The sequence below is a fragment of the Staurois parvus genome, unplaced genomic scaffold (assembly GCF_062004578.1).
Source record: "Staurois parvus isolate SC_StPar_1 unplaced genomic scaffold, SC_StPar_1.0 ptg000081l, whole genome shotgun sequence".
Lineage (NCBI taxonomy): Eukaryota > Metazoa > Chordata > Amphibia > Anura > Ranidae > Staurois > Staurois parvus.
This window is the reverse complement of record NW_028317877.1, coordinates 507,066-519,476: the sequence shown is the minus strand read 5'-3', so window position 1 is coordinate 519,476 and position 12,411 is coordinate 507,066. Positions and strand designations below refer to the sequence as shown.

The following is a 12,411-nucleotide window of genomic DNA, read 5'->3' as shown; positions in this document are numbered from 1 at the left end:
GCCTCTTGGATACTCACACAGCTGTAATCTATCAGTGCTGTAGGGGGTTAATATGAGCAGCTCCATTTGTCACATGCTCTTGTCAAAACTATGCCTGCACTTTCTGCCCCCCCCCCCCCCTGCTCCTTCTATAGAAGCTGTACTATTTACAGTAAAAATCGCTCTATGAATGGAGGATGGACAGATGAATGAAAAGCCCACCTCCTCCACTCATAGAGCATCTATGAATGGAGCAGTGACTGAAAAGGACAGGCATAGTATCTGGGGGGCAGAGGATGGACTATTTCTTGTTCAAACTTTTTATTGGTATCAAAAGGTAAGGGTAAAGACAATAATTGTAGGCAATAGACAGCATATTGACAACAGAATATCGGGGAAATGTATGTACAGTATTACTGTCTTCAAATAAAGAGGGAGAGAAAGAGTCAAGGTAACAATGTAGTATAACTTATGTTGTTAAATATATTAATAAGAAGAAAAAGAGGAAAAAAAAGGGGGGGGGGGTAAAGGAAGAAATATAGTAGCAATAGGTAATAACATGTCAAAAAGAGTTTGTTCAGTGGGGATAAAGACTCTCCAGAGCTACGTGGGGAGTTAGGGGGAGACAGGGGATGACCAAGGAAAAGGGAGGGAGGAAGAAGGGATGGTGAGGAAGGTGGCTCCATGATTTGTGGAGAAGAGTGAAATTAGGTTGTTTGCCTGGCTAGGGATGGTATCAGGAAAAAGCGGAAGATTTGTTGCTTGTGTATCAGGGTAGAAGGAGGGATTCATCAAAATTTTGCGGGAGGAAACACTCTACCCAGGGATTCCAGACATTCAGGAACTTAGGGATTGTATCGAGAATTGTGGCTTCAACCTTTGCATGTACCATGGCTTGCGTTACTCTGATTTTGACAGCAGCAATGCTTAAGGTGGGGGTTTTCCAGGATTTTGCAATGACCTGTTTGGCTGCTGTGGTTATTTGCAGTTTGAATTGTGGCGAAGTTACGTTAGGAGGGCGTAGATTAAGAAGAGCTGTTGTTGGATCAGGTTGAAGCAAGTTTGCACAAAGTTTGGATAACATAGCATAAACACCAGTCCAGAAACTATGGGCTATCGGGCAGTTCCACCAGATATGATAGTGTGTACCCGGAACTGCACAGCCTCTAAAACAGTCGGGGGAGTAGTTAGGCGTATATTTTGCGATTCTCGCAGGGACCAAGTACCAACGAGTCAGAACTTTATAATTAGTTTCCAAGGCTACAACGTTCTGCGTAGATGATTTTGTGTTGGTCCAAATATGGTCCCAATCAGATGAATGTAATTGCCTGTTCAGGTCTGTTTCCCATTTGAGGGTGTATGAAGGGGGGGGGGTGCGGCGGTCGAATTTGTGATGAGGGAGTACAGGCTGGAGATGAGGCCGCGCCTGTGGGGATCTTTATAGCAAGCCCGTTCAAAAGGAGACATAGTATTAGTTTGATTGGGTATGTTAGTGTAGGGGCTATAAAAGTGTTGTAGTTGTAAATATCGGAATATTTCAGAGGGTGGGAGGCTATATTCGTCTTGTAATGAAGTGAAGGATTTGAATTTGTTCCTCAGTAGGAAAAATGCGTGCGAAGTAGGTTAGCAGAGGTCCAGAGATTGAATGAGTGTGGTGATGACCATGCTGGGGGGAAAGCTGGGTTTTTAAGAAAGGAGAGTAAGGGGTTATGCAGTGATTGGAGATGATGGCGAGTCTTAATTCGGGTTAATTAGGGTTCGTTATTGGACGGCGATCAATTGGTCTAAGCCAAAGTAAGTTAGCCGTAGACAGGGGGTCAAGGGATGGAATATTTCAATGAACAGAGCAGCCACCAGCACACAAAACACTCATCATACATGTTAGTACCATCCCTGGTGCTGATTTAAAGGATATGTTTACCTTTTTACCAAAAATAATAGATGCACGTTTTTTTGCAGGTAAAAAAATGTGCATTTGTTATTCTTGGTTGCAGAGCCTGGAAACCATTGCACCAGCAATCAGCAGATCACTGGTGCAATGCAGGTCTCCTGCAGATCTGTCAGCATATCTGCTTGCCCATACAGGATATACGAGCAAGCAGATATACTGACAGGAAAATCAATTAACTACCATGGCGCTCCACAGCACCGTGGTAGTTCATTGAGAACTACAAGCCAACAGCCGCTAAGGCTGTTGGGACTTGTAGTTTCTCATTCACAGAGGACTTTTTCAGATCTGCTCTCCCCATACTAGCTGTCAAAGCTGGGAAGCGTGGGACGGTGCATTTATAACATGTTACCTGAATATGGGTGTAGCATGTTATAAAAGGTGAACTTATCCTTTAAAAAAGAAATCACTAAACATTAGCTTTTAGCCCACCATACATGGCTTGATTTTCATCCAGTTTCAGTCAAACAGATGCAGTCACTGTTTGGTCACGCACACAGATGCAGGTGTTGACTGTCTGAATACAATAGCTGGCAGGGGAGACTCCTCCGTCTATGCAGTTTAGCATGGATGGATGAATCTATTAGACTGCTCTTGTTCTGCCCATAGGGGTGAAAATTATATGTGTACTGCTAGTCTTAGTAACTGTACTGAAAATGTACATTGCAAAAGATACCCAATCACATGCTAAGAAATTCTGGAAAAAAAAAAAGGATTACCTGCAGATGAAGCACAGTTGCACCTCATTCACAAAGCTCAGTGAAAACCCCCAAATCCTCTTGCAAAGTAGACATGCTTGACTCAGTAAATCAGCTACACTTTGCTTACCATTGACTATGTCTAGTTTACATCTTCCTCTCCACATCTGTCTGTGTATCATCTTAGGTTTTGCTGAAGGAAGCTGTAGTATGAACTACAGCTAAATCAACTCATGGACCTTGAAAAACTATAGACCTGCAAGACTAAATCCTGAGCATACTGTGATTTGCTCCTCAGATACAAGAATGCTCTTTAATTTCTATGTTTAGAGTATATGTGTAGCCAACATTTTTATTTTTGGTTTTGAATAGAGCGGGGAAGGTGTAAAACTCCTGTTAGATTATTGTTTTGTGAACTGTGTCCTCTTGGGGAAATCTCCATTCACAGCCTGTCCAGGAGAAACAGCAATAAAGCTGTGAAGGGAAATCTCACTTCAGGCAGTTGTCTCCAGAACATGGGAAGATTTCCCTTCATCTTCTGCTCTGGTGACCACTCTAAAATTTTGGATTTCTCATCACTTTCTCTCCTACTGACCATGGTCACTATGGCAGACAGAGGGTAATTCTCCACAGAAAGGACACAAACAGTAGTGAAATTAAAAAAAAAAACAAAAAAAAAAAACAATACATTTTTTTTTCATACGCACATTTTAATTATAGTGGATCTACAGCCACAATTAAATTTAAAATTTTCTAAAGAACAAGTGCCATATTACCCGAAATTGATAGTAATGTTGTTATGCTGTATTTTTTTTGTAATAAAAGCTTATTCCGGTTGTTACAACAGTCCAGTATAATGTGACCAAAGACTAAAGGTCTTTCTATTTTTCTTCTGTCCACCTGCTACCAAGACCAGTCTCCAGACTGCCCCCTTAACGTTCCTACATCAGTTAGGTCAGGCATGGGTCTGACCAGCTGCACTTCCTTACACTTGCCTGATAATTGACATCTCCTCCCTGCTGTTGCTTAGGAAGCTTAAGGCATTGAATAGGCTGGTACTGAAAATTTTAGATAAAAAAAAGTAATTACTGATGCTATGTGAATTAAATACTATAGATTTTGCCTCTAAACAATGGCAGGTGCAAGGTATTTTCATTCTTTTATGTTATATTTTGTGTACAGCTAGCTGAAGGCACACAAAAGTGATATTTACAGAAGCAATTTCCTTAATCAACTTAAACTAGATATAAACAATATGTGAATGACATTTGGGCTAAGATGTGCTGCAAATTGCCATACCTCTGAATAGCTATCCGTGTTCAGATCACTTTTCACAGGCTTCTGATATTTTTTTTAACCCGTAAATGGAGTGAACCAACACACTTCAACCACATGCATTACAGTTGCAGGGCAGTTGCAGTGAATCCCCTAGAGTGGGTTGCGTTTGCCAACACTACCAGGCACCCAACCCGATGGGGGGATAATTTTTGCCATGGCTTGTGAACATTTCTGTCCCCCAAGACCTTACACTTGTTCTGGGTCGAAGACTCAGACAGCATTGCAAACAAATCAGTATGACAGCCGGGGAACTAACTTTCTCAGAGGAGAGGTAATAGATGGAAGCCCCTATACTTTTCTCACGATGTAGAAGCTTTGCGCCATCCTTCTGCAATTGCTCTACCTTAAACTTCACTACTGGGTTTTTTCTTTTATTATTCTTACTTTTTTCATTGAGTTATTCACAAACATTCAAAAACATACATGCCCAGCAAACCCAATAGTATGCTATAGTAATCTGCTGCACACCAAATCCTATGCAGCCATCTTTATTTCGTATGAAGAAAAAAACATCCAAGAGGTGCTCGGACTTTGATGTGAGGTCATACAAAGAATGAGAGGACAAAAACAGAAAGCCAACTGACTCAAGTTAGGCAGCTCACAGCAGACAGGACTAAACTCTTGTGGGTATCAGGCAAGTTACTAGAAAAAAAAAAAAAAACATGCACTAACGGAAGGAATGCCAGACCAAAGAATAAAAGAGTCCAAATGAATTTATTGGTTTAACCAATACTACGTACCAGGGGCGGACTGACCATTTGGAAACTCAGGCACTGCCCGAGGGCCCGGGGTCAGTAGGGGGCCCCATGAGATGCCCCTGGTACCTTTTTCATAGGCTTTTTTGAGTTTGGGCAAGGACACGGGCCCCATGATCCTCTATTGCCCGGGGGGGCCCATGAGTTGTCAGTCCGCCCCTGCTACGTACATCCAAAAAGTGAAGCTTTAATCACAAGCTGATGGCTGCAGTAGCAACCATCAGCCTGTGCGGGTGTTGTTTCACCGCCTCCCAGCTTGAAAGTGAAAGTGATGTTGCAGCTCCATAGCTACCAATCACTTTCACAGAGACGACAGCGTGTTGCCTCCCGTTTCCCGCTGGTGGCCCCCCTCCTCCCATGGATCCTGGGCTCTCCCACTCTTACCAAAGCTCGGGAATACAACTGCCAGCTAGGGGAGGAAGAGTGCCGTGAGACCGAGGTAAATCCATGCCTTGATCTCACATGCAAACAATGAAACAGGAAGTGCTGTCACTTTTTGGTTTCAGATGCACCATTTTCTGGTCGGTACAGCCAGGGGACACATCTAACCAAGCCGATCTGTGCTTGGTTAGATGGTGTGAAGGGCAGAAGAGACATTGGGGTCTATAAGGCTTCCAATGTCTCCATAAAGAGTGCCTGTCACCTACCCAATGCTATGACATAGGGGTTTATTAACCCCTTGTGATAGCAATCAAGTAAAAATAAATACATTAAAGAAAAAGTATTTAAAAAATAAAATTCTAATATAATATATTAGAATTAGAAAGCAAAATTGCTATAACCCCCGTTGCCTTGCACACCTGCGCAAACGCAAGCCCAGGGTGTGCACACGTTTGTAAACCGCAGCTGCACCACATGTGTGACATATCGCCGTAAACGTCAGCGTGAGAACAATAATTCTTGAACAAGAGCTCCTAGGGATCCCTGTTGAAAAAGTCCGGATGTGACGAAACGCGTCCGGGGCACGTGACGTATTGACGTTTTTTTTCCGGAAGTGCTGTGGCGGCCATTTTGGGTTCTGGAACACGCGGTTGTTCCAACCCTGGAGACTTCCACGTTTGCCTGGCTCTCCTTCTGAGTGATAAGGGGTTTTTGGAAAAAGAGTTACCGCTAAGGAGTGGGTTCTTTTTGGACTATTTCACTACTTGGAAGCTGTTCTCATCAAATTTCAATGTAAGTTGCTACAATAAAATAAGTTTATCTTTTGATACACATACTGATCCCTGGTCTGTTTATGAGGTCTATGGGCAATGGCTGGAGAAGATAATAGAACTATGTTTGGAGGCATTCTCATCTATACTATGGATTCTATGCTGATTTTATCTATGTTGGGGTAATTATGCACTTTTTATATTGTGTGCAGTGGAGTTACTAATTGAATCATTAGCCCTGAGATTTCACGATTGCTGTGGCACTTTTTGTTTTTGTTTTGTATCTGCATGTGACACGTGTGGCACTTTATTTTAATATCTGGGGTAATATACTATGTTGAGATTTTTTTCTTTGAGGTATTTGAAGATTTTCTGGAGTATATCACCAATCTGATCCGGGGATAAAGAGTAACTGGGAAATCACTTACAAAGATCTTTTTGGACATTTGAACTTTACTTTGGACTTTAGGTGTATGGGACTTTATATTTTTGTTTATTTACTTATTTTAAGTTTGCTTACTACTATTATTATTAAGTAATTTTGTTGCCAAAATTTAAGATTTTTACATGTATGCGAAAAATAAAAATAATTGCTCTGGAGCCAAACTGGATAAACTAAAATAGCAGCCAACATGTTTCAGGGGTCAGAAAAAACTCCCAATTCATCAGGGCTTAAGTTAAAAAGAACCTTGATTGGAATCAAAGTAAGGCTTACCTGTGTGAATCTATGTGAGGAAGCGAATTGCTGGATCAGGAGGATAAAGAACACAGAACACAATGATTACTGCTAGTGGCTATAGCCGTAGGGAATAATCAACTGTAAACCTGACAGGCTAGTTGTACCCAAGTCGATCAATGGTCCTGCTGTACCACTCTCTTTATTTCTTGTCTTAAGGAGCTGGTTGTGTCTTCCTAAAGTTCTAGCAGTCGCACCCCCTCCCCCAGTGATGGGTATGTGACTTGACCTGTCATCAGGGGCCGTCTGTGAGAAAATGGAAGAGACAGTTGGCCAGCTGATGACATGCCATACCATGCCATACATAAGATGTGGATGCGTGACATAAGTATCTCAGGAGGCTGCAGGCAGCAGAGGGTCTGTCATTCACATTCTCACCTATATGAGAAACCCCCATGTGCAGTGCAGTTGATATAAACAAATTATTTCAAAGTAGGTGAAGAGGCTAAAGTTCCATTTTAACAGCGATGTCCTTTTCATTGCATAATTCAACTTAAAGCTTGATCCCCACAATGACTAGACAAAGTGAGCTTTAAGGCACAGCAAGTATAAAGCGTCCTATTATTATCTTTTTGAGTTTTATTTGTTAGTACTTATTGTCTTCTAGGGCAGGAAGTCAATGACTTGCGTGGTCTGGAAATAAATCTCTTTTTATAAATGCTTGACGTTCACTGTCATAGGGTCATTGTCAGCAATGATCCTTCATTTCTTTTCCTGAGTGATATGTTCTAGTCCCTGTGAGTACAAAGCTTTGTATCTTCTAAAATGTACTTTGCATTCCTTAGAAGCACGAGCCTTGCACAAGTTCAGTGTTATCCCTGGGCAGACGTTTGGCCCAAGCCTGTCCCATGAATGAAATTGAGCTGACACAAGGTATTCTAGACGCAAAAATAAATAAACACCTATATTTAACCTGTCTTAAAAGTAGGGTAAGTTTTCTAGCAGGTATGATGTCCTATTGTTAGGGAAGCATTTAAGAAAGGTGACATACTTTGGCCTAATATGTATATAGAAATGTTTGTATATCTTTCTCTCCTGTCTTTCAGTGCCTTGACAGCACCTGCCACCTTAATAGAAATGGTTGTTTGTAGGTAGTATTAGACATTAGTCCAAAAACCAGCAGTAAAATGGTTTCACAGACTTATGTTGTATTACGGTTTTAATTATTTAAGTGTTTTACAAAACAATTGGCCATAAGGGAACGGATAGGGAAGGTAAGTATTGCCCTTGGCATTTACGTTTGCTAATTTCAGGGTAAAAAAAAAGTCACCATAGGATTTATTTAAAACTTGAACATAAATCCTTAAAGTTGAACTTAAAGTGTCATTAAACCTACATCATAAAAAACAATCAAATGCTGTATTACATGCTGTTCATACTCAGACCTGGTTGATCCTGCTGTTCTTTGTCTCTGCCTTATGTCCATGTCCCCACTGCAGTTTGAGATTTTGCAGAGCAGTGTTGGCAGCTACTGCACATGCTCACTGAACATTACGTTACTATGCTGAATATTTCCTCCCTTTCACATCGCAGCCATGTGACTATAGAGTGCCCACTAAACAGCTGAACATGATGTGGGTGGGACATTACATCTTGATTGAATGAGGCTTCACCTCCCTGTAATTCTAAGGCACAGGTTGGAGGGGCCTAAGACTTGCAGAAATCCAGCCCACACCATCTTATTGCTAAAAATAATAATGATTTGATTTCAAATATTTGTGTGACGATTTTAACCACTTGCTCTTCAGAGGATTTACCCCCCTTCCTGACCAGGCCATTTTTTGCATTATGTCACTACGTTATTTTAACTGACAATTGTGCGGTCATGCAATGCTGCACCCAGATGAAATGTACGTCCTTTTTTTTTCCTATGAATTGAGCTATCTTTTGGTGGTATTTGAGTGCCTATGCGTTTTTTATTTTTTGCGCTATAAGCAAAAAAAGACCAACAATTTTGAGAATAAAAACAATATTTTGGACTTTTTGCTAATAAACTAGTCCAGTAAAAAAATAAAATTTCATCATAAATTTAGGCCAAAATGTATTCTGCTGCATGTCTTTGCTAAAAAAAAATCCCAATACGTTTACATTAATTGGTTTATGTGAAAGTTATAGCATTTACAATAGTGGTATAGATACTGGGATTTTTTTTCCCCCCTACTAGTAATGGCAGCGATCAGCGACTTTTAGCAGGACTGCAGTACTGCAGCGGACATTCTTACACTGGTGGGAAACTAACTTGGTGTCACTGACATCCCCAGTGACACCAATACAGTGGTCATTGCTAAAAAACAGCACTGACATTGTATTAATGACACTGGGCCGGAAGGGGTTAATGTGAGGGGCGATCAAAGGGTTAACTGTGTGCAGGGAGTGTTTTACTAGGGGGGTGTGCTTCACTGTAAGAACAGTGATTGAGATGGCTGTGCTGTGCACAGCCATCCCGAGCAGTGTGCCCGAGCTGGCAGGGAGGAAGACTGTTTGTAAACAAAACAGTCTTCCTCCCCATCGGTGATTGTCGGTAATCACTGGCCGGGACCCGGTGATTGATATCGGCGTCCGCGAATGGCGGCGTGCTTAGGGCGTGCGCGCGGCTCGCATGCACCCCCCCTACTCGGAAATGCGAAATCACGTATATATGCGTGATTTTGCACACCCATGCCACCCTGTAGCAGTATATCTGCTACATGACAGCGAGTCAGCGGTTACAAAAATTTGTTGATATTATTTATTTTTACTCTGTATCCCAGTGGCTGATTTTATTTTATTTTTTTTTTGAACATGTGACCAGCAGCAGAGAGCTAGAAGCTTCTCCTAGTTATGTTACCTGCAGGCAGGCTGCGAAAGAGCTGGGTCATGTGACAGCTATATGTTTATTAGGAAAAAGGTACTTAGATTTTTTTTTGTTTAAAATAAAATAATTACAGTGCCATCATTCATATACAGAAAGAGAAGGGACAATGTAAATTTAACTGTATGTGCTTAGTTACACTTTAAGGCAGATATGCCGCAATACGTCCAGGTTGATCCAGGAAGATACGTCCAGGAAGATACTTTCCAATCTTCCAGGTTGTAGAGGAGGGTACTGAAGGAAGTGAAGCTATAAGCTCTTGCTCCTGTCAGTCAAATTGCTAAGAGTTGGGAGGAGGAAGCAGCAGGCCCGTGCACACAGCATCGGCCAGGAGCATGCATATACAGGTGTCACCTTAGCAGTCTTTGGCAATTGGTTAGCTCAGGACAGAACCAGAAAAAGGCAGGGGGGCCAGCGGCTTGTTGAACAACTAGAGAACAAAAGAGGATATTTGAAAAAAGAAGAAACATCATACAATGTAAGTGTGGATCTCCTCTTCCAAAAAATGTGATCTCAACCTTTTTCAGTCTACTGTACATTCTGTATAACAGATTTAAGAGAGGGGGAGGAAGAAGCAGCTCAAGAGCCAATCTGGTGTGCTGCTGACTAGAAGAAGAAGCAGAGTGATGACCACCACCAGTGTCCTGCTTCTCCTATCACTGTCTAATCACAGGATGGTAGTGGAGACCTGTATGTGAAAGTGAAAATGCAGCAAAGAAAGATCAGGTCCCATCTCCTGCTAGACAGGGCTGTGCGGCAAATGTCCAGCACTGGATGAATAGAAAACCAAATCCTTTTAACAAAAAACAGCTCTCCTCTTCATCCATGTATTTAACTGCTTGAGTGGAGCTTAGCTTTAATTTTTTAAACTTTTTTAGATATACTTGTGTAATATTTGTATTTATTTAGCTTTAGATTTATGTAGCTTCATTTATTTATCCATTTATTTAGCTTTAGTTAGAGGATGATGCTTGGAGCTAAAAGTCAGAGGTGAGAGAACCCCTGAGGTCTTGTATAGTGCCTGAACCATTGCTAATAAGCACATGTTGTCTTCCAGCTCCCAAGTAACCATGATAATATCAAACACAAAGCCTTTTAATTCTTTACTCAAAACATAATGCATGAGGCCTTGATTTTGTCATGTGTTGTTTCCCTTTTTTAATGGCCTCATTTATATCCTTTTTTTGTGTTAATCTGCTAAACGTAATGCATGAATATGATTATCACATGGAATTTTGCGCCTAAGAATACCACTAGCTTTAGGCTGGTGTTATTTGTGAATTTCTGTCAGGTGTCTACAGAGAAGAGAAAGGAAAGGAGCTTTTTGAGGCGGTGATAAAATAGACAACAAAAATCTTGTATCTAAATAGTCAAATGTATATTTCTTGTAGAAACATAACAATTCCACACTAATGCAATATTTACTTTTTTCAAATGAATATTCTGAAACTGTTATTTATGAGACAATAACAAAAGCATAGCAAATCATTTATTTTCATATAGATATTAGGTGAACATGAAGAAAGCATCTATGTACTACAATAAACTATGCACTTTTTTTATGTAGGTGGAACACCAACTGCAAGAAGTCTCTGGCTGTCTAAAGATCCTGACATTCAGAGAAGATGCTACTTTACATGCATGGCTTGTTTTCATGTAGAAAGATGGACAGAGGAACTCAGAGGCCTGGAGACCCACCTTGCTGCTACCTGCTGTCTCCTGATATATCTTGCAGTGCAGGTAATAAAGTGGAAGTAAAGGCTTGCTTTCACTTAACTTCAAGCAACCACTTACAGCATACAACTACATTGATATGAGTAAAATGTGTAAAAAATGCTTCTATAGAGGCATGCTTACAGCTCTCCTTCCCTCCTGCAAGGCAAGGCAAGTCTAGGAGGAGCTGAAACACATTCCTCTTGAAACTCTCATGAATGAGGACACTTGTGCAGAATGAGAATGCCTACAATATCATAGATGACTCTGGGGCAGGGTGGGGGGCAGGCCTGGGGCAGAGCCAGCCAGGACGGGCAGGTGGGTGAGGCTGGTCAAAACTGTAGTGCAATGCCTACACAGACAACATTTCCAGGTTGTGCCTGTAAGCAGCCACATTTAGCTGCATAGGTACACTGTTGTCAAAAGAGCACAGGAGGATTGCTGATTGTATGGATTAGACCGGGTGTCAGCAACCCGTCGATCATGGTCTGCGTGACGACCGCAGGCAGGTGACAGGTAGACCACAAACAGGTCCCTCTCCCCCCTTCCCCCAGCCTCCTCCACTGCTGTCATCCTCAGTGCACAGCGGAGAGCGGAAGGCAACATAGCTCACAGACAGAGGGCGGGAGGAGGAGCTGGTCAAATTAACTTTTCATATTAACCCGCAGGTGATTGGTTGCTGGGTTGATCCTAGCAACCAATTACCAGCTTATTAATATGAAAAGTTAATTTGGCCAGCTCCTTCCCAGCAAGTGGCTGGGGATTGGGATATTTCCACCCCCCCCCCCCTCTACCCTGGTGCCCTAAGGCTTAGGCAGTCACCTTAGTGCACAATGGTGGGGGGGGGGCAGAAAAATCCCAATCCCCAGCCATTTGCTGGGAATTCAGATTGTTAAAACACCTGCCTTCCAACGATCCCCTTTATTGTCCTCCTGGAGCAGCTGAAGGATAGCATCTTCTCCTCGCCCTCCCGCTAGTGTACAGCTGCTGAGAAAGTTAAATCCAGGGGATCGGTTCTAGCGAACACATCCCCCGCTGCCCCTCCCGTCCTTGTTCCTCCTTTTCTTCTGCCCAGCTCCTCCCCCATGTGTTCCCCTTCCAACTGGGCTCCTAAAAAAAAAATTGGAAAAATAATAAAAAATGGTAAAAATAAAAACTACTGACACCATACACTGCCCTACTGACACCAACCTCTGCCCTACTAACAATATCCACTGCTCTGCTTACTGACACCAACCTTTG

The 12,411-nt window shown here is 42.0% G+C and overlaps 1 protein-coding gene across 7 annotated transcripts in view; it reads left to right on the top strand.

Moving 5' to 3' along the window:
- Window positions 1-12,411, top strand: part of FAM120B (family with sequence similarity 120 member B) — a 160,275-nt gene that overhangs the window by 46,471 nt on the left and 101,393 nt on the right. For all 7 annotated transcript variants that reach the window (XM_089669691.1, XM_089669689.1, XM_089669690.1 and 4 more), the window contains exon 5: window positions 11,024-11,196. In XM_089669691.1, coding sequence (XP_089525817.1) covers window positions 11,024-11,196 — 173 coding nt within the window. The remainder of the gene's footprint in view (window positions 1-11,023; window positions 11,197-12,411) is intronic.